Source organism: Protopterus annectens, chromosome 17.part0 (genome assembly GCF_019279795.1).
Source record: "Protopterus annectens isolate FY-2018-M chromosome 17.part0, PAN1.0, whole genome shotgun sequence".
NCBI classification, from domain to species: Eukaryota; Metazoa; Chordata; order Ceratodontiformes; family Protopteridae; genus Protopterus; species Protopterus annectens.
Genome location: NC_056751.1, coordinates 54,581,178 through 54,604,661, shown reverse-complemented (window position 1 = coordinate 54,604,661; position 23,484 = coordinate 54,581,178). Strand labels below are relative to the sequence as shown.

The window sequence follows — 23,484 nt, the reverse complement described above, 5'->3', positions numbered from 1 at the left end:
CCTTTTGTACCCCATCCCTTTTTTCTCTTTACTTCCTGATTTTAAAGCCCTTTCCCCTCTACTCAGACTCTTATAGATTGCTGAGGGGTGATCTATGCCTAGCTTACAAGGCATTCACAAACCCCACACTTATGACTCTCCTGCATATTCGTAAACCAAACTGTACCAGAAATACAAGGTCTGGGACTTGAATTTTGTCCGTGACTTAAACAGGACATGCTAATGAGACAAATGTGTCTCAGAAACTGCCCTTCTTGTAGAACAGGTTTCCCATTCATGTGAATCTGAGTTTCTGTTACCCAGTTTAAGCACGACCTAGACCAGTGGCTGGAGAAGGAGATTTACACTGGGCCTGGCACCCGTGTCCTTTATGGACAGAGGTAGCATATAAATTCCTGATCCTCAATGTCCTATTTTGATATGAGATATCATTATTGTTTTGGGAAAACTTTGCTAGGCTTAGAAAGGCCATCCGGGTTGTTAGCCTAGTAACAATCTATGAATCTATTTGTTTTCTTTACCTAGAAATCATTATTGTTTGTGTGTGACTTTTCTACTATTGTGTACAATTGCATGGGTGTTGGCTTTAGTGTTAAAAGCCTACAGTGAAAAAAGACCAGAAGACAGGATTTAAGAAACGCAAAAAAATGTGGGCATTAAAATGCCCCCTCCCTGACCCCCATGTGATGTGTGTGGTGTGTTTGGGAGTGGGACACCTGCAGAGCAACTGCACAGTTTGCAAAAATGTTATTACTAAAACATTGTTGGATAGGAAAAATTGGTGTTGAAAGGCCCTTTGCCTCCAGACTCTGTGCCAATGGAAAAGACTTGTAGAGTGAAATAAGTTGTCAACCAAAGTTTCCAAGCCTGAGAAAAGGAAAGGAGAAATGCAGTGCAATGAAATTATTCTTATGAAGCTGTTGCGGCTGTGTTGGAGAAGCCGACCGCTGCTATGGTACCCAAGACTTCTCCTAGCCCAGGTCCTTCTTCAATGACTACTGTGGTTAGATCCTGTTTGCCCTCTTTTTAGGAGTCTTCAGGGACAAAGGATTTGGTGCCAAGACATAGGACTAGCAGTATTTCCTCACAAAAGGAACTGTTCTGGTTCCTAGCTTCTCAACCAGCATCTGCTTCTTCATTTAGGCCCTACAAGTCCCTCAATAACCCTCTCCTTGTTGATTTGGAATAGGTGATGATGGCCTTTATGAAGGGGCAGCTTTGATAAGGTGTCCTGTGGATCCCTTCTGTGCCTAGGGTGGCTTGAAGACCCATGTCCATCTTTTTCTGCTGTTCCCCCGTAAACACCTGTAGCTGTTAATGCTCCTATGGTATCAGAGATTAATTCTTTATCCATATCGAGACACCCCGTGTTGGGGCCTACTTCAGCAATGACCATGGTGTCTGCATCAACGTTCAGTAGGGCCAAAGACTTTGAGGTCAACCAGTTTTGACAGCTTTGACTTTTGATCTTTGGTGCCGAAATCCTCAGAGACCACTTCAGTTCCAGAGCAGTCAGTGCCAACCCATTTCAGTCATGGTGCTGCTTTGGCTGCACCTGTGCCTGCGTATTTGGTGCCACTATTTTGAGCCTGGTTGTCTTGCATAGGAGACCACTGCTTGTTTCTTTGCCAATGCAGACACAGAATGTTGATTCCACCCTATGACACTGGCAAGACAGGGACCTTCATCAATACTGCACTGATGCTGCTTAAGGACAGAGGACATTATAGGCCTAGAGTGCAGACATCCAGAGTTCCTTTTTTCCATGGAGAGATGTTCTTCATGTTTCACTGTTGTAGTCATCACATTTGGGTTATCTGCCTGCAGGGTAGCCCTCAGCCGGCCTGAATACCAGAGTCTTGGGATTTCTGCGTCGGATGCTGTCGCTTCTTCCATGACGTCAGGGGTATAAAACATGCAGCCAACGCCATTACATCAGTCTTTCTTGCCGTGCAGTGCCCAAAGTAGAAGCAGTTCGCAAGTGCCGGTCGGCCGACTCCTGAAATTTTTGTTTTTGAGTTTCAGACCTGAAGTCTTCTAAAAGATAAGTACCCCATTGGGGATCCTTTTTTCTTGCTCTAACCGATGTCAGAAAAAATTAATAATTGTATTGCCTGTGGAAAGCAAATAGTTCATAGAGATTTTCATTCTTACTGTGTCACCTGTTTAGGCCCAGACCACGACGATGTTCATCGTGCATACAGCTGCAGTCATAACAGATGGGTTTTCCTGCCGTCAGGCGGGTCCTCGGTCGGCCGAATTCCAAAGTCTAGGTCCGGTGTCGGATGTCGTCGCTTCTTCCCTGACGTCAGTGCGACATGGGTAGATGTTTGAGTGCTAATACAGCTGCAGTCCAGGTTTCCCTCCCTCCTTCCCCTCTTGGGACAGGCCTAATGGCTAACACCTCCTCATACAACCTGATTGGGGTATTCTTTTATGGTGTATTTGCTTGCAACTACTGTTTTTTGATTATATTGCATTGCATTATTACATAAATTTATGTATTGCCTTCCTTCTGGGGGCACCTGACATCTGGGGCAAGAAAAACTGAAGAAAATGGCATCGGCTGGTTCTTTTATACCCCTGTCGCACTGACGTCAGGGAAGAAGCGACGACATCCGACGCCAGACCTAGACTTTGGAATTCGGCCGACCGAGGACCCGCCTGACGGCAGGAAAATCCATCTGTTATGACTGCAGCTGTATTAGCACTCGAACATCTACATTTATGGTAGGTACAAAACTGTACTTTCCTCGCTGTCCGTTTTGTGCCTTGTTCAACGCCCGAACTATTCGTCGTCAGGCTATTTTTGTAGCTAAATACTTTCGCTCTCGATCTCTGTACTCCGAAATGGCTTCGTTAAGCCATCTGACTACCGATCTTCTGAAAAAACGTATGGATAAAGACAGAGACAGACCACATAGGTCCAAAACTGCTGACGACGCTTCTGTTAAGCTAGTCGCCAGTCCGCAGGTACGCAGTGAGGTGCTTTCGCAGCCCCTGATATCCGCTTCTACAGATTCACAGGCCTCTACTGAGACTCATTCGGAGTCAGGTATGCCGCAAGATGCTTCTTCGACTATGGAGCCTGCGGATGTCTCTACCTTGGATGGATCCAGAACTGCTGTGCAAGCACTGGCTTCTGAAGGTGTATTCAGGCCTACCGATTTTCATATTAAACCGATGACTTTGTTTCAAGCCAAAACACCAAACTCCTCAAGCCTAAAGTTCGCACTACACCTAGAAAACTGATGACCAAAGCGCATTCTCAGGACCACATGTCTCAAAAACAAATGATTAGAATGGCTGAAGACCTTATTACCTTAATTAGGGGAAGCCAGCCTTCCCACTCTAAGAGACCTAGAACTGACTTTCCTTCTGACTAGGAATCTGATATCTCTGTTCCTTCTGACTACCAGGACTTACCCTTATCTACCTATGAGGATTCTGATGCAGAGGAATCCATTCTGTCTGCTTCCCCTCCAGAAGATTTTTCTTTTGGTGAAACCTTGCTTACCCTTAGGGAGCTTTTTCGCTGGGAAAGCCAGGACTATTCTCAGACCAAAAAGAGACTCGGGGAATTCTTAAACCTGCCTCAGCACAGGCCTATAGCTATCCCTCCTGTTCTGGAGATTGTAGATGATGATTTCTTGGAATCCAGCCTTACTCCCGATACTTTGCCTCCATCTCCCAGGAAACCTGACAGGTACTGTAGAGTACCTGACTCTCACAAATTCCTTTTCAAGAACCCTAATGCGGATCCAGAGACCATTTCCCAAGGTCCAAAAGGCATTAAGGCTACTACTGCCAAAAATCCTACCCCTTCTGACAGGGATTCTAGGGCTTTAGACAGATGTGGTAAGAAGGTATACACCTCTGCTACTCTGGCCATTAGGGCTTTACATTGCCAGTTTCATATGTTAAAGTATCAGCAGCATATTATGGGACTAATTAAACAGAAAATTATGTTGATTCCTGACTCTGCAGAACACAAAGATTTACAAGAGTTAATGCATTCTGCTGACCAAGTTGGTAAACATACTTTGCAGTGTGGTTTTGATGCTTTAGAAGCATCTTGCAAGGCTGTTGTCACTGGGTCTGTACTTAGAAGGCATGCTTGGCTTAAGGAACAAAACTTGCCAGATCATGTAAAAGCAAAATTACTGGATGCACCCTTAAACCAAGAGCACCTATTTGGCAATAAAGCAGAAGAAGTCCTCAAAAGGATGGAGGAAAAAGCTAAATATATGCAAACTGTTAAAGATTTCTTACAAGTACAGCCACCTAGATTCAGTAGGCATTGGCCTTCAAAGAACTGGTCCTTTCCAGTTCCTTCCAGGCCTTCTCAGTCCAAACCCAGGGGCAGCAGACCACGAAGACTTCATTCTCAGGTTATGCACAGATCTAAACAGTGGGGTGCTCCCACGTCCAAAGCAGAGTGTAGTAAGCCACCCCTATGGTAAAACTGCACAATGACTTATCCTTAACTCCTCCATGCCTTGCTGAACTACTTGCACCTTTAGGAGGAAAGCTTGCCTTGCATGCAAAAAACTGGGAATACATTATCCAAGACAAATGGGTTTTGAACATTGTTTCCCCAGGATGCAGAAGTGGATGGCCAGACCTTCCCCCAAATGAGTGGGCAGAGGCCCAAAAGCAAGTACTCTCTCTCCTCAGCATCAAGGCTGTTCAACTTGTCCCAGTAGAACAAAGGGGACAAGGCTTTTATTCAAGACTGTTCCTGATTCCCAGAAAAGAAAACTCCTGGTGTCCTATCCTGGATCTGTCTACTCTCAACACCTTTCTGGTGGTTCCAAAATTCAAAATGCTAACTCTCCAACACCTGCTTCCTATGCTAGCCAAGGATTCCTGGCTGACAACCCTAGACTTAAAAGAAGCTTACCTGCACATCCCCATAAGGGAATCTTGCAGGAAATACCTACGCTTCAGGGCAGGTTCTATTCACTATCAGTTCTCTGCACTTCCCTTTAGCTTATCTACTGTGCCCAGGATATTAACAAAGTGCCTAGCTCCAGCCATTGCCTTTTGCAGGCAGAGAAGAATTAAAATTTACCCATACTTGGACGATTGCCGGACTCGGGCGGAAAGTCAGGACTTGCTATTACACCATCTGGCATTTGTAAAGGGACTTCTAACCTCTCTGGGGTACACCATCAATGAAAAGAAATCACACCTAGTACCCTGCCAGATTTTATTCCTGGGAGCAAGCTTGAACACAACTTCCCAGATGGCATTCCTCACTCCAGAGAAACAAATTTATTTGACAGCCTACTTCAACCTACTGGCCACAAAAAAAACAGCTATCTGCAAGGAAAATACTGCAAGCTCTGGGGTTCATGGCCTCTTGCATTCTGTTAATTCCATATGCAAGATTGCATATGAGGAAACTTCAGTGGTATCTAAAAAGTCTATGGTGTCAACATTCTCTGGACCTGGAAACTCTTGTCTAAGGGCAGAGTTCCTTTGGTGGGCAGTGGCCTGCAACCACAACAAGGGACTCCCTTTCACTCTACCCCCTGCCGTCCAAACCCTAACAGACGCATCAGACTATACATGGGGGCTCACATGGCAGGGCAGTGCATTCAGGGCAAATGGAACCCAAAGCAGATGCACCTGCATATCAATCAGAAAGAAAGTTAGCTGTACAGAATGCTCCAACAGCCTTCAAAGACCTCATTCTTCCTGGACAACTGTTGGTAAAGACAGACAGCACCACAGTTATGTGGTACATAAACAGGGGGAACCCATTCCCACCCACTCTGCAGGCTAGCCATGCCTCTGTAGAACACAGACTTGCGCAACCAAGTGCACCTACTAGCTCAATTCCGCAAACTAAATTCACTGGCAGACAACTTCAGCAGAAATCTCATGGACCCACATGAATGGAAACTGGAACCCAAAATATTCAAGCTTTTGAGGAACAGATGGGGGACTCCAGAGGTGGACCTGTTTGCTTCCCCTTAGAACTATCAATTGAACAAATACTGCACCAGAACTCCCCACACTCAAGCTTGGAAAGTGGATGCTCTGTTCTTTACCTGGGAAACCCTCTCAGTTTGTGCCTTCCCCCGCTGCCTCTCATCTCTAAAGTTCTTCTAAAGATTAAACAGGACAAGCCAAGGGCAATCCTGATTGTACCAGACTGTCCACACCAGCACTGGTGTACCCTCTTTTGCGCAGTCTGACAGTGCTACAACCATGGCACCTGCCTCAGACCCCTTCCCTGCTTTCCCAGCAGGTGGGCCAGATTCTGCACCCTCAGCTTCAAACCCTGAACATTGCAGCCTGGCTAATCCCCTGAGCTCACCTCTAGCATCCCTCAGTAAGCAGGTGCTGGATGTCATTCTTGAGGCAAGGAGGCCTGTTACTAGAAAATCCTATTCAGAAAAGTGGAAAAGATACTGTTCCTGGAGCTATTCTCAGGGGGTGGGCACAACGGCGCCCAGCTTACCTCATATACTAGATTACTTAACAGAAATGCTCCACAAGGGCCTATCCTTCTCTTCAGTTAAGATTCATGCCTCAGCCATCTCGGCTCATTATAATACTGAGCCACCCCTCTTCTCTCCTCTGGTAAAACAGTTCCTTAGAGGGGCCAAAATTTTAAGACCCCCCCCGGAGAGCTCCCACTCCGGCCTGGGACCTTAACTTTGTATTGGAAAAGCTTACTGCTCCCCCCTTTGAACCAGCTGCTACAGCAGAGTTGAAATTCCTCTCCTGGAAAACAGCTTTACTTCTAGCCATCACTTCAGCAAGAAGGGTGTCTGAACTGCAGGCCCTTATGGCAGTGGAACCCTTCATTATCTTCCATGCGGACAGGGTTTTCCTCAGGCCTAACCCATATTTTATGCCCAAGGTGGTGTCTAGTGTGGCTTTAAACCAGTCCATTTATTTGCCTAAGTTTTCCCTAACCCTCAGAATAAAGGGGAAAGGATACTGCATTCTCTGGACATGCACAGACGGCTTAGATTCTATTTGGACAGGACTAAGCCTCTCAGAAAATCTGACCAGCTGCTAGTCAGCTTTGCTGCAGGGGCAGAGGGGAAGGTCATTTCAAAGCAAACCATTTCTAAATAGATAGCGCACTGCATCCATTTCTGCTACAAGCACTATGGAAAACCTACCCCACAGGGGATAAGAACACATTCCACTAGGGCTGCATCTACCTCTACTGCATTTCTCAGAAGAGTTCCTACCAGGGACATCCTGGAAGCTGCAACCTGGAGTTCTGTACATACTTTCACCAAGCATTACCACTTGCCTATCTTTTATAAATCCAGAGCTGGATTTGCCACAGCAGTCTTACAGGGCCTGATTGCCATCCATAATGCTTCTTAAATCTACCTCCACCCTTCTTTAGCTTTGGGAATCAACCCAAATGTGATGACTGCAACAGTGAAACACGAAGAATGTAGTACAGTTGTGTACACTTAGCGTAAATGTAGATGTTCGAGTGTATTCACTGCTGCAGTCCTGTTTACCCTCCCTCCAGCTGATTGTCTGATTGTCTTTGTCTTCACCTATCCTTTTTGGTTTAGCATATCTTATCCTGTGTGTATTTGCTTTTTACTGGGGGTGTTCCACACCATTTAATTGCTTCCTATTGTGGGTGCACCTGACATCTGGGGCAAGAAAAACTGATGTAAAGGTGTCAGCTGCATGTTTTATACTCCTGATGTCATGGAAGAAGCGACAGCATCCGACGCAGAAATCCCAGGACTCTGGTATTCAGGCTGGCTGAGGGCTACCTGCAGACAGATAACCCAAATGTGATGACTGCAACAGTGAATACACTCTAACATCTACATTTATGGTAAGTGTACACAACTGTATTTTCATATGACTGTCTCCCAGTCTCCCCTGAAAAAAGTGGTGCAGGAGGAAGCAACTCTGCTCAACCTCTGGAGTCTGCCTCCCCTGATACAGATTTCAAACAGGGAAGATTCCCCAAATCCCCTCCAACAGATGTCACTTTTCAGCAAGATTCTGAAGATGATGAGACCGTGGGAATTTTGCCCCATTGACCCCCAGATCCTCTCCAGCATATGTCACTTTTCAGCAGGATTCAGGAGATGAGACCGTGGAAACTTTGCCCCATTGACCCCCAAATCCCCTCCAGCAGATATAACTTTTCAATAAGATTCAGGAAATAATGAGACAGTGGGGATTTTGCCCCACTGACCTCACCACTCTGGAGGAAAAAATCTTCCAGAATACCTTCTAGGTCCCCACTCTATGCCTGGGTAATTCCATCCCCAGACAAGTAGGGTATACATCCCCCAAGTAGAGAATCTGGGATGATAGATAGGCTAGGGGAAGCACATCATTGTGTCTGAGACATTCTCTATCCGAGTTGTGAGCAGTGTGGCGCATATGACTAGATTTCAGAGAGAACTGATGGAAAAAGTGTCAAGATATTCTGAAACAGTTACCTACTTATGTTCAAAGGACCCAACTGTAGACTTAGATGGCAGACATTTTTTCTCTATCTTCACTTTAGCATTATGGATTAGACATACGGTGAGTCAAGGGCTCTGGCCTAGCCATAAGGAGCCAGAACTGACTATATCTAACAGATTTTACAGATCACTGTAAGGCAGTGTTTGTTAGTGCTTCATTTGACAGTTTGTCTTTATTTGGGCAGAAGATGAAGGAAACACTGCTGCAGTGTGGGTAGGATGGCAAGATGCTCTCAGTTGTTGGGTCAAGGTTTCAGTTCCTCAAACTTCCTTTTAGAAGAACCAAAATGGAGCTAAAAACTTCAGATATATGTATACTTAAAGCAAGGAATGAAGGCATTATGTTACTCTAGTATTGTTTGTGTAATCATTGTCCACAGATAAGACTCTCCCAACATTCAGAACCTTCTTCCAATATAATTTGGGCTATATTTCTTCCTTCTGTTGATAGGATTGCAGTCTCAGCATCTTCCTCATTATTCCAACTGGAACATAAGCTATATGCTCCCTTTCTGTCCGTCTTGTCTAGAATACTTGTCCATTGAGTAATAGGATTTTTTTATAAAGCTCATGCAGTCTTCCCCATCGTCTTTCTTGTGTTCTGCTAAATCTCAAAATTTCTTTTGATCTGTCTTCTAATTCCGTCACCTTCATGCTGATTTCTTCCCATTTTGCTTTGTTATGAGTGAGCACTTCTTGCTTTTCCCTTTCAGTGGTTTGGAGACTTACCAAGTCATCAAATTGCTTAGACAGGGTGTTCTCAATATCAGGCAACTTTTTGTTGTTAGCCGGTATATATTCTGATAGTGTCCCACTGATTTTGAAAATGTCAACATACAGCAGATCAATTTTATTTGCCTGTGAGGAGGAGGAATCAGTGGGATTATCAGCCATTTCCAATACCGCTTCTTCCCAGCTTTATGACACTGTTGCCCTCGAACTTTTCTCACCAATATCTGACTTAGTTTTTTTTACTTTCCTTCTACTTTTCTAACTTCTTGCTGTCTTCACATTCATGGATCTTATTTGGTGGGGTGGTTCTAGACTTTGCCATTGTTCAAACTGCCACCATGCAGGTATTTATTTTGAGAATATTTCATTGGAATGTAATAATAATCATTTTCCACATCCAAAGTTTCCATACAAGAATTCTGTTTTATTAAGATAAGTCTTCATGGTCACCATCATGAAAGATTTTGTATTTACAAACCTGTTGAAATCTGACAAATGTAGCACTAGCCTTGAAGCTTTGCCTTTTTGGTACTTGGAACAGTAGAATAAAGGCCTCAACTCCTTTGATTTAAGGCTACCTGCTGTGTTGCTTTCATGAGTAGCACTTTATTTACTTTGAGTATGTTATACATGGAGTTTAAAGAACAAGGCATATTTGTGAAATCTGAAAATGTTCAGCTATATAATAGTGCTTACAGCATCCATCCCATGTAGCAGTCACTGTTAATCAGAAAGAAGATGATTTTACCTCCCTTGGGGAATTGAAAAAAAGCAGAGAATAAAAAGTGAAGCAGAAATTGCTTTGCAGGTCTTTGAGTATGTTTTCTGCAGTAGAACCTAAGTAAGTAGTGGTCTGTTTCTCATACTTTTTTTGCTGGTGCGAATTTTTAAGACAACCATTGGTTGTTCTTCGTGTTTCACTGTTGCAGTCATTACATTTGGGGTTATCTGCTTGCAATAGCCCTCAGTCGGCTTGATTATCAAAGTCTTGGGTCCTGCGTCGGTTGCTGTCTCATCTTCCATGACATCAGGTAGTCAGGGGTATAAAGCATGCAGCCGACGCCATTACATCAGTCTTTCTTGGCGTGCGGTGCCCGAAGTAGAAGCAGTTCGCAAGTGCCGGTCGGCCGACTCCTAAAATTTTTGTTTTCAAGTTTCAGATCCAAAGTCTTCAACTAAGCTAAGTACCCCATTGGGGATCCGTTTTCTTGCTCTAAACTGATGTCAGTAAAGGTTAACAGTTGTATTTCTTATGGAAAGCCAATACCTCATAAAGATTTTCATTCGTACTGCATTCCTTGCTTAGGCCCAGACTACAATGTATCTCGCTGTCGGCTCTGTGCCTTATTCAAACCTTGAACTATTTGTTGTCGGTTCATTTTCGCATCTAAATATTTTGATACTTAGTTCAATTATCCAGAAATGGCTTCGGTAAGCCACCCGACTACCGACATTCCGAAAAAAAAGCAAAGATAAAGAGAGACAGACCATATAGGTCCAAAGCTGCCGACAAAGTTTCTCCTAAGCTAGTCACCAGTTCGCCGATACTCAGTGAGGCGCTTTCGCAGCCCCTGATATCAGCTACTTCAAATTCGCAGGCCTCTACTGAGACCCATTCGGAGTCCGGTATGCCGCGAGATGCTTCTTCGACTGTGGAACCTGCGGATGGGTCCTGAGCCGCTGTGCAGCCACTGGCTTCTGGGGGTGTATTCAGGTCTACTGACTTGCATATTAAACCAACGCCATCTTCTTCTTCAAGGCCTAAAACTCGATCCATGCCTAGAAAACAGACGCCCAGACCACATGGTCAGGCCCCTATGCCTAAAAAACAAATGACAAGAATGGCTGAAGACCTTATTACTCTAATCAGGGGAAGCCACCGTTCTCTTTCTAAGAGACCTAGAACTGATTTTCCTTCTGATTCTTCTGATCGGGATTCTGAAATTTCTGTTTTCTCTGATGACCAGGAGTTGCCCTTACCTGCCTGTGAGGATTCTGATGCAGAGGACTCCATTCCGTCTGCTTCCCCTCCAGAGGATTTCTCATTTGGTGAAACCTTACATACTCTTAGGGAGCATTACCGCTGGGAAGGCCAGGATTATTCTGACTCCAAAAAGAGGCTTAGGGAATTCTTACTCCTACTTCAGCACAGGCCTTTAGCTATCCCTCTTGTACTGGACATTGTAGATGATGCTTTCTCGTAATATAGCCTTTCCCCTGACTCTTTACCTCCGGCTCCCAGAAAACCTGATGGGTATTACAGGGTACCTGACTCTCACAAGTTCCTCTTTAAGAATCCTACTGCGTATCCTGAGACCATTTTACAGGGACCCAAAGGCATTAAGGCTACTACTGCCAAAAACCCTACCCCCTCTGACAGAGATTCCAGGGCCCTGGACAGATGGGGTAAGACAGTATACACTTCTGGAACTTTGGCCATCAGGGCCTTAAACTGCCAATTTCATATTTTTAAGTATCAGCAAAAGTGATGTTGATTCCTGACTGTTTGGAAAATAAGGAATTACAGGATTTAATGCATTCTGCTGAACAAGTTGGAAAACATACTTTGCAATGTGGTTTTGATTCATTAGAGGTCTCTTGCAGGGCTGCTGTTAATGGGTCTGTGCTCAGAAGGCATGCTTGGCTTAAGGAGCAATCATTACCTGATCATGTTAAAGCTAAATTGTTGGATGCTCCTTTAAGTCAGGACTGCCTGTTTGGCAACAAGGCTGAGGAAGTTCTTAAAAAGGTGGAAGATAAAGCTAAATCCATGCAAACTGTTAAAGTTCAGCCTCCTAGATTTAGTAGGCACTGGCCCTCTAAGAATTGGTCCTTTCCAGACCCTTCCAGGTCTTCTCAAGCCAAACCCAGACATAGCAAAAACCCCAGGTTTCAGTCCCAGGGGACACACAGAACTAAGCAGTGGTGGCCTCCACTTTCAAATCTGGGAATAATAAGACTCCCCTCTATGGTAAACTGTCTCAATGACTTCCTTTTAAAATTTCCAAGCACTTATAAACTGACTGCCCCATTGAGGGGAAAGATTGCTCTTCATGCAAAGAATTGGGAACTCGTTACCCAGGACAAATGGTTTTAAATAGTGTCCCAGGGATACAGATTTCACTTCCGCACATTGCCAACACCAAGTGGGTGGTCGGACCTACCCCAAAATCACTGGGCAGAGGCCCAAAAACAAGTACTTTCTCTCTTAAGCATGGTGACTATTCAAATGGTACCAGAAGAGGAAAAGGGACAAGGTTTCTACTCGAGACTTTTCTTGGTACCCAGAAAAGACAATTCATGGCATCCTATCCTGGACCTGTCTACTCTAAACACCTTTTTGGAGATTCCAAAATTCAAGATGCTGACTCTTCACCAATTGCTTCCTATGCTAGGCAAAGATGCCTGGTTGGCAGCACTAGATTTAAAAGAAGCGTACCTGCACATCCCAATCAGGGAATCTTGCAGAAGATACCTACGCTTTAAAGCAGGCTGCAGGCACTATCAGTTGTCTGCACTGCCCTTTGGGTTATGTACTGCGCCCAGGGTATTCACAAAGTGCATAGCTCCAGTTATTGCATTTTACAGGCAAAGAAATGTTCAAATATGCCCATACCGGGACGATTGTCTAATTCAGGCAGAAAGCCAGGACATACTTTTGAATCATCTGGCCTTGGTACAAAGGGTTATAACTTGTCTGGGGTACACCATTAACGAAAAGAAATCACACCTGGTACCCTGTCAACAAATTATATTCCTGGGAGCAAGCTTGAATACAACTTCCCAGATGGCTTACCTCACACCAGAGAAACAAATTCATTTGACAACCTACTTCAAACAAGTGGCCCCAAAAACCCTGCTATCTGCAATACAAATACTGCAAGCCTTGGGGTTCTTGCCTCCTGCATTCTTCTAATTCCATATGCAAGACTGCATATGAGGAAACTACAGTGGTATCTAAAAAGCCTATGGCCTCTACATTCTCAAGACCTAGAAACAATGATTCCTATCATACCTTGCCTACTCTTAGAGTTTCTTTGGTAGGCAGAGGCCTGCCACCAAAACAAGGAACTACCTTTTACACCACCCCCTGCCGCCCAAACCCTAACAGCAGATGCATCAGACTATGCATGGGGGGGCTCACCTGGCAGGGAAGTGCATTCAGGGCAAATGGAACCCAAGTCAAATGCACCTGCATATCAATCAAAAAGAAATGTTAGCTGTACAGAATGCTCTGCCAGCCTTCAAGGACCACATTCGTCCAAGACAACTAATGGTAAAGACGGACAACACCACTGTTATGTGGTACATAAACAAGCAGGGGGGTACACATTCTTAAACCCCTCTGCAGACTAGCCATGGCATTGTGGAACACAGCCTTGAGCTACCAAGTGCACCTACAAGCTCAATTCCTGCCAGGAAAATTAAATACAGTGGCAGACAGACTAAGCAGAAACCTCATGTATCTACACGAGTGGAAACTGGAACCAAGGATTTTCAACATGTTGACAAGCAAATGAGGAGCCCAGATACAGACCTGTTTGCCTCTCCCTAGAACTACCACTTGGACAAAGTTTGCACAAGGACTCCCCACAAACAGGCCTGGAAAGTGGATGCTGTGTCCTTCAGCTGGAAAAAACAGCACAGCAGTGCCCAATTTATCTCAGATTTTACAATACTTAACTGAGATGCTTCACAGAGGCCTGTCTTTTTCCTCCATTAAAATCCATGCCTCAGCCATTTCAGCTCATCATAACACAGAACCTCCCATCTTATCTCATCCACTGCTCAAGCAGTTCCTCAGAGGGGCCAAAAATTTAAGACCACCCAGGAGAGCTCCAACCCCAGCCTGGGACCTTAACTTTGTCATGGAGAAACTCACTCTACCTCCTTTCGAGCCAGCTGCTACTGCAGACTTAAAATTTCTTTCTTGGCAAACAGCTTTCCTTTTAGCAATCACTTCAGCTAGAAAGGTATCTGAATTACAGGCCCTTATGGCAGTGGGGCCTTTTGTCATCTTTCATGCGGACAGGGTGTCCCTCTGAACCAATCCATCCTTCATGCCCAAGGTGGTATCCAGTGTGACTCTTAATCAGTCCATTCATTTACCAACCTTCTTTCCCAATCCACAGAATAAAGGGGAACGGATACTGCATTCCTTAGATGTGCACAGACAACTTAGATTCTACTTGGACAGGACTAAACCTCAAAGGAAGTCTGAACAACTGCTGGTGGCATTTGCTGCAGGGAGAGGGGAAGGCTATTTCAAAGCAAACCATTTCTAAATGAATAAGCCATTGTATTCATTTCTGCTATAAGCACTATGAAAAACTTATCCCCCAGAGGATCAGACCTCACTCCACGAGGGCTGCATCTACCTCTACAGCCTTTCTCAGAACCGTCCCTACCAGGGACATCCTAGAAGCTGCTACCTGGAGCTCTGTACATATTTTCACATAGCATTATCATTTGCCAATTTTCTCTAAATCCAGAGCTGGCTTTGCCACTGCAGTCTTGCAGGGCCTTATAGCTGGCTCTAATGCTATCTAAATTCCTCCTCCCAACCATAGCTTTGGGAATCTACCCAAATGTAATGACTGCAACAGTGAAACACAAAGAACATAGTACAGTTTTGTACACTTACCATAAATGTAGATGTTCGAATGTATTCACTGTTGCAGTCCTAGTTACCCTCCCTCCAGCCCCCTGACTTCTATTGGCTATACCTCTATTTTTGTTTACTGTGCTTAAAGCTTTTTGTTGTGTTTGCTTTTTTGTTGGAGGTGTAACCTTGTATATATATTTGCTTCCCATTATGGGGGCACCTGACATCTAGGGCAAGAAAAACTGATGTAATGGCGTCGGCTGCATGCTTTATACCCCTGACTACCTGACGTCATGGAAGGTGAGACAGCAGCCGACACAGGACCCAAGACTTTGATAATCAGGCCCACTGAAGGCTACTGCAAGCAGATAACCCAAATGTGATGACTGCAACAGTGAATACACTCGAACATCTACATTTATGGTAAGTGTACACAACTGTACTTTCTCTGCATCTTGTTCTGTCACACCAACCACCTGCATGTCCTCTCTCACCACAACAGTAAACCTTATCTTAGGCCTTCCTGTTTTCCTCTTACCTGACAGCTTCACCCTTAGCATCCTTTTCCCAATATACCCAGCATCCCTCCTCAGCACATGTCCAAACCAACACAATCTCACCTCTCTGGCTTTGTCTCCAAACCGTCCAACCTGGGCTGACCCTCTAATATACTTACTCCTAACCTCTAATATACTTACTCTTAATCCTGTCTACCCTCGTCACACCCAGTGCAAATCTTAAGATCTTTAACTCTGCCACATCTAGCTCTGACTCCTGCCTTTTTGTCAATGCCACCGTCTCCAACCCATATAACATAGCTGGTCTCACTACCCTCGTGTGGACCTTCCCTTTCACTCTTACTGATACTTGTCTGTCACAAATCCCTCCCGACACTCTTCACCACCCACTCCACCGTGCCTGTACTCTCTTCAACTCTCTTCCACACTCGCCATTACTCTGAACTGTTGATCCCAAGTATTTAAACTCATCCACCTTCGCCAGCTCTCCTCCCTGCATCCTCACCATTCCTCTGTCCTCCCTCTCATTCACACACACATATTCTTAGTCCTACTGTCCTTCATTCATGTCCTCTCTAGAGCATATCTCCACCTCTCCACGGTCTCCTCAACCTGTTCCCAGCTCTCACTACATATCACAATGTCATCTGCAAACATCATAGTCCACGGGGACTCCTGTCTGATCTCGTCTGTCAACCTGTCCATCACCACTGCAAATAGGAAAGGGCTCAGAGGTGATCCTTGATGTAATCCCACCTCCACCTTAAACGCATCTGCAGATCTCACCGCTGTCGCACTATACTTGTACATATCTTGTACCACTCTTACATACTTCTCTGCCACTCCTGACTTCCTCATACAGTACCTCAACTCCTCTCTAGGGACCCTGTCATACGCTTTCTCTAAGTCTACAAAGACACAATGCAATTCCTTCTGACCTTCTCTGTACTTCTCCATCAACACCCTTAGAGCAAACATTGCATCTGTAGTGCTCTTTCCTGGCATGAAACCATACTGCTGTTCACTAATCATCACCTCCCTTGTTAACCTAGCTTCTACTACTCTTTCCCATAATTTCATGCTGTGACTGATCAGTTTTATCCCTCTGTAGTTACTACAGTGCTGCACATCACCCTTATTCTTAAAAATCAGTACCAAAACACTTTCTCCACTCCTCAGGCATCCTCTCACTTTCCAAGATTTCATTAAACAATCTGGTTAAAAATTCCACTGCCATTTTTCGTAAACCCCTCCAAGCTTCCACAGGTATGTCATCTGGACCAACAGCCTTTCCATTCTTCATCCTCTTCATAGCTGTCCTTACTTCCTCCTTGCTAATCAGTTGCACTTCCTGATTCACTATCCCCACATCATCCAACCTTCTCTCTCTCTCATTCTCTTCATTCATCAGCCCCTCGAAGTACTCTTTCCATCTGTTCAACACACTCTCCTCGCTTGTGAGTATGTTTCCCTCATTATCCTTTATCACCCTTACCTGCTGCACATCTTTCCTAGCTCGGTCCCTCTGTCTAGCCAGTCAGTACAGGTCCTTTTCTCCCTCCTTAGTGTCCATCCTTTCATACAACTCTCCATACGCCTTATCCTTAGCCTTTGCCACCTCTTTGCCATTCACCTCATCTCCTAATACTCCTGTCTACTTTCTTTATCTCTCTGACAGTCCCACTTCTTCGCCAACCTCTTTCTCTATATACTCTCCTATACTTCCTCATTCCACCACCAGGTCTCCTTGTCCTCCTTCCTCTGTCCAGATGTCACACCAAGCACCTTTCTAGCAGTCTCCCTTACTAGCTCTGCTGTAGTTACCCAGCTGTTCAGTAACTCTTTACTGCCACCCAGTGCCTGTCTTAACTCTTCTCTGAACTCCTCCTCATTTTAGAAAAATATTAGAAGAATATTACTGTTTTGGAAAAATAATGCAATTTTCTGTAACATTTTTTTTTTGCCTTTTAGAAAAATGTTTAAACTGTTGAACCTGCAAGTTCCTACTTTAGATTTTGCTGTTAGGGCACCAGTAAGTGGATCAGGAAGTACAGTATGCAGCCTTTGCAGTTGCTGAAACAGCAAGAAGCAAAATGACTAAGGGGTCCTTGTAAAAGTTCAAAACTTCAAACACCATTATCATTTGCTTTTTGAAGTATAATTTGGTATTTAACACAAAAAATGAACATAAGACTTGCTAGGCAGGTGGTGTTTCAGTTCTTTAATATGGAGTAGTAGTCAAGTTGATTAGCTATAACTATTGTGTATTGACAGAATGATATAAATATTGGAGAATTGCTTATAGATAACAGATCATTGTTTTGACTAATTTGTCTTATTTAAACCTAGCGTGGAGACTCAGAGGAATGGACTCATTTTCATCTACGACATGACCAATTCAACGTATGGCAATTTTGATTATGAGCTGTGTGTGAAAATATTGAATCTCTTGAAGGTAGATACAGTTCTGTGTTTTTATTTTTATGTTGCTATTTTATTTATTGATCAGATTTAAAGCAGTGACACATTTTTAGGGCATGCCTGTAGTTTGTGATTCACCTTGAACAAACTGACAGAATGAGTAAAAGTGAAATCACAACTTAAGATTAGAAATGATGTTATTTTTTTTCACTCCTCAACTGATGGGTTTTGGGTCTGACTCTGCCACTTCTTCCAGATCCTCTGATCCAACTCTTGAGCTATTCCCTTTACCCACAATGCCTCTCCAGCCTAATATACCCCTGATCTCATATGCTGCCATATCACTTCAGATACAGGTACTCTCTCTCTGTCTTGAGATATCGGGTATTTTTTGACAAAGTAGTGAGTTGTTTGCTTTTAAATTTCAGTTAGGATTATCAATTGAGCTTCTTCACCTTTCTTCCCTAATTTTGCAGTTCTCAGATCCAGTCATCTGGTAGTCATATTTTGCCTTCTACTGGGCCTTTAGTATTTTCTTGAGTACCATTGTTGGTACCGCTGCCTTCCTTCCATTTCTCCCTATTAGAGTACTTCTTTATTCCATTAATCTACTGTTTAAAAAATACTAACCATCCTTTCAGTGTTTTTCATGGACTTAAGACATTTGTCTTCACTCATTATGGCAGACAAGCCAACTGGATTTAAAAAATGTATTTCCTGTAGGCACAAGATTCCCAATTCAGATGCACACCTGGAATGCGTGTGTTGCTTGTGCACAGCTCACTTTGATTGTGACTGTTCCATTTGTGCTGGCTTCAACACCAGAGCACTAATTGACAGAAGGAATAAATTAGTTTTGAAGGGCCTGTTTCTTCCTTCTTTCCTGCCTTCCTTCACTTCTGTTTCAACTGAGGCTCAAGCTTCCACCAGGAGGCAGAACAAAGGAAAGCCTGATTCAGATTTTAAAGACAAGGATACCAGGAAAAAGTCTCCATATTCAGCTCCAACTTTTGGCTACATCCTCAGAGCCAACATCCAGAATTTCAAAGAAGCCTGATCCAACTCCCACAGATCGTACTATTGCAAAAGCAAAATCGCCTCTGATCTGTTCGCCTTGATACTCGCCGTATCCATTACCTACTCATCTTCATTCTCCCTTTCCACAGGAGTCTCCACGTAAGCACTTGAGACCACTGTCTGTTAGCTCTTCACTTAGATCCTCCGGGAACTTGTTGGAGGCAGAAGTGGGTAGGATGATGAGGAAATTCTTCAGAGCTCAGATCCAGATGGGGGTAATTCTCGATCTGTGAGCCTGCCAATCACCGATACTCACTTAATTTATCCTTCTCCGATGTCTCCCGTGGTTTTGGAGCCCTTGGAGCCAAGATCCCTGGGGCTGACCTCTTTGGTTCTGAACACAGGTCATTCTTTGATTCTGACCACTTCCATAAGCTGCCCGGCTCCAAATCTTTCAGAGCAGGATGTCTCTCAGAGCCAAAGCATCTGTGCTAGATCAGGGGGGCTAGGATCAAGCTGAAATTGTCAGCTATCCTTGCACTTTGGTGCTGGACACTCAAGTAGAGTGCCTGGAGGGGATTAAGCGGTCATTGGCACAAGGGACTTCGGTTCCAGTGCTGCCAGCTTCGTCTCTCCTAGACACTTTGCTTTTGAGATTGTGTAGAGGGCCTTCTGTTTACATAGAGAAAAGGGCATCCTTGCCCCTCTTGGATTACATGGCTGTACCACCTTTGGGTCTTAGTCTTGAGCCTCGTTCTTCTTTTCCACTGGGACAGCCAACCTGTTCAAGTCTGCAGTCAGTCCTTCAGGACTCCCCTGTCACTTCACTAGACCATCCCACTGATGAAGTCCCTCGGAAAAGAACCTGTAAAAGGAGACACCCAGATTCCCCTCAAGAATCTCTTACTGAGGACGCTGACTTCAGTGAAGGGGAAGGGTCCCCCAGATCTCCACCTGAGGACATCTAATTTGGAGACATACTTGAACTTCTAAAGCAAAAAAGGTGTTTGGTCATCCAACACCCTCTCCCTAGAGGAGTCTGTGTTCCTTAAGGCTTTCGTGTCTGGCCCGGCTATGTCTAGGGTGACTCCCCCAGCTGATGAGCTTAGAGATCTTGTCTCATGCTGGGCTTGGAAGGAGCTAGATGTTATAGATCCCATCCTCAAGTGCCTATGTAACATTTTAGCTCCCTCTAGGGATGAACACACTGGAGCAAGGGGGTCCGGGTAGATGCCATGGATGTGGCAACGGACACTAAGAAACGAAGAGCTTGTAGAGCAGAGTTCGTCTGCCCATCTACCTAACAGGGAGTCAAGGGCCTTGGACAGATTTGCCAAGTGTATTTTGTGCTTCACTCACCTTTGCTGTGTGGTCATTGAGTACAAAGAGAAATCTAAAGGAGCTCTCCATATTTCTTTGCGGGTCCATGTCTGTGGAGGACCAAAACAGAATCTCATCATAACTGGCCACCCTTCAGTTTATATTTAACATGTTCATGAGGTTGATATCCCATGCTGCAGAAGAGGGTAACTCACAGATGGCCAGTTTGGGCATAGCCATTATGAAACATGCCTGAATGTGCCTATGCAATTTTGCAGAGCCCTTCAAGCCTTCATTCATCAGTGCACCATTTGATAAATCTTCCTTATTTGGCCAAAAGTGAAAGAAATGCTCTCTAGAAGTGAGAAAGATGGAAAAACCTTGTCTACCATTGTTGAGAACAGGTTTCCTCCTCCTCAGACCCTTCCCCCAAATCAACAAGGAGGTAGAAAGATGTGGTTCTGCAAGTTGCAAGGTCCTTTCCAAGACTCACGAGGAGATAGTTTTGCTTGAGTCAGAAGGGAAAACTCTAATGAAAGACGCTACCCCCGCGACAGAAATGGCCTGTGGATCCAAGGATGTTCTTGTTTCACAGTTAAAGTTATCACCTGTGGGTTATCCCTGCTGTGGTAGCCCTCGGCAGGCCTGAATACCAGAGTCAGTGTTTTTGTGCGCTGGCTGCTGTCGCCTGTAGTCTGATGTCAGGTCGTCAGTATATAAAGCAAGGTAGCTGACGTCATTACATCAGTCTTTCTTGCCTTGGAGCCCATAGCAGAAGCAGTTTGCATGAGTGCCGGTTGGTTGCTACCAGAAGATGAATTTCAGCAGAAAACGTCAAAGCTTAAGTACCCCATTGGGTCTTTTTTCTTGCTCTAACCGATGTCCGAAAAAGTTAACAATTGTCTCTCCTGTGGAAAGCAGATCCCACACCGAGACTTCCATTCTTACTGCATCACTTGTTTAGGCCCAGACCACAACGTCCCTTGTTACCGGTTCTGTGCCCTCTTTGGGGGGTTGGGAGGGTGGCTTAATGGCTAAGGTGTTTGTCTTACAAACACAAGGTGCAGGGTTTGAGTCTCACAAGGGATAACTGGCTAGGCTTAAAATGGCTCACAAGGGCGGTTAGCTTACTACTAAACTATGAACCTTTAATGGGAGAACCATTCGCCCTAGAACTCTTTGTAGACAATTATTTTCGTATTCGGTCTTCGAATTCCGATATGGCGTCCGTCAGCCAACAGTCCGCCCACATTCCGAAAAAACATAGAGACAGGCTACACAAGGCTAAGCCTTCTGACGACATTACTGCTAAGCAAGTCATCTGTTCTCTGGAATTCAGTGAGGCGCTTTCACAGCCCCTGATGCCCGACTCGCTTTCTATGCAGGCCTCTGCCGAGACCCTTTTGGAGTCCGGTATGCTGCAGAAATCCACTTCGTCTTCCGAGCCTTTGGCTGTCTTTGCCTCATTTGACTCCAGAGGCGCAACGCAGGCATATCCCAGGGGGCAGTAGAACCTGTCCCTCCAAATCAAACCGGAAAAGGTTTCTACTCCAGACTATTCCGTGTTCCCAGAAAAGAGGGCACTTGGCGCCCCATCCTGGATTTATCCAAACTGAACACCTCCTTGGTGATCCCCAGATTCAAAATGCTAACCTTGCAGCAGCTCCTGCCTATGGTCACACAAAATGCCTGGCTGGTGACACTAGACCTAAAAGATGCCTACCTCCACATCCCCATCAGGGAATAGTGCAGAAAATTCCTGTGCTTCAGAACAGGCAATCAGCATTTTCAGTTCTCTGCACTGCCCTTTGGCTTATCTACTGCTCCCAGAGTATTCACCAAATGATTGGCCCCGGTTATAGCATTCTGCAGACAGAGAAATATACAGATTTACCCTTAACCTGGATGACTGCCTCATTCAGGCGAACAGCAAAGAAAAGTTGTTCCAGGATCTTCTCTTTGTCAAAAAACTAACTTTCCTAGGGTTCACCATCAGCTTGAAAAAATCAAAGCAAAAACCCCACCAGGAAAATTGTTTTCCTGGGAACTGTGCTAGAAACAGCAACCCTAATGGCCTTCCTATCCTCAGAAAAGCAGAGCTTCCTGCCTCTCTGCTTCACCCAGCTGGCTTCCAGAATTCACCTCACTGTGAGGAAGTTCTTGCAAGCCCTGGGATACATGTCATCTTGCATCCTTCTCATCCCTCTCCCCAGGCTTCACATGAGGAAAGCTTCAGTGGTACTGAACCTTTGGTGTCAGCACTTTCAGTCTCTAGAGACCACTCTCCCACTGATCCCTTGCATAAGGGCCGAATTTGTCTGCTGGGCAGAGGCCTGTGCCATGAGCAAGGGTCTTCCCTTCATCCACCACCCTTCTGGCCAGACAATCACCACCGACGCCTCAGACATATCTTGGGGCGCTCACCTAGCAGGCAGGTACCCAAGGCCTCCGGAATGCCCAGCAACTTCACTTGCACATCAACCAGAAAGAAATGATGGCAGTGCAAAATGCTCTGACTTCCTTCCAACCCCATCTCAGACCAGGAGTCCTCCTTATAAAAACAAACAACACCACAGTAATGTGGTACATCACAGGCAGGGGGGCACCCAATCTTGCCCCCTGTGCAGGTTAGCCATGAGTCTGTGGCTTACAGCCACCTCCATGGGGCTACACCTTATTGCCCAATACTTAACAGGGATCAACAACACACTGGCAGACCACCTAAGCAGAAACTTACTGGACCCCCACAAATGGCAGTTCCACAGAGAAATCTTTCTGCAAATTACCCAGGAGTGGGGGACCCCAGAGGTGGACCTCTTTGCTTGCACCTCAACCACCAGCTGCACAAGTTTTGTACCAAGGAGTATCGCCTCCTAGCATGGAAGGTGGATGCCTTGGCCTTCCCCTGGAGCTCCCTATTTGTGTATGCATACCCTCCTCTGCCCCTTATTCCCAAGCTTCTGATCAGAATAAGAAAGGAGAGACCAAAGGCCATCCTTATCACTCCAGATTGGCCCAGACAGCATTGGTACCCCTTACTACTCAGTCTGACCTTACAGCCCCCAAAGCTACTTCCCCTAAGGTCAGACCTCTTGACCAAGGAGAGGGGAAGGTACTGCGCCCAGACCTACAGACTCTCAAACTTTCAGCATGGCTCATACACTAAAAATTAACAAGAAGTCACTGTTAAGCAAACATGTCCTGGGCGTCATCACAGAGGACAGAAGGCCCAGCACAAAGAAAATCTTATGCAGAAAAATGGAAAGGATTCTGCTCCTGGAAACAGTCAAAAGGGGCCAGTGCCTCCCAAACTTCCATCTGTCTCATCCTGGATTACTTAGCAGAGTTGGTCAATAGTGACCTGTCCTTCTGTATTAAAATCCATGCCTCG

The 23,484-nt window shown here is 45.0% G+C and overlaps 1 protein-coding gene across 1 annotated transcript in view; it reads left to right on the top strand.

The window, feature by feature from the left end:
* The window catches only part of LOC122791399 (tyrosine-protein phosphatase non-receptor type 9-like), a 594,700-nt gene that overhangs the window by 185,624 nt on the left and 385,592 nt on the right, over window positions 1–23,484 (top strand). The window contains exon 4 of the mRNA XM_044059141.1: window positions 17,685–17,790. Coding sequence (XP_043915076.1) covers window positions 17,685–17,790 — 106 coding nt within the window. The remainder of the gene's footprint in view (window positions 1–17,684; window positions 17,791–23,484) is intronic.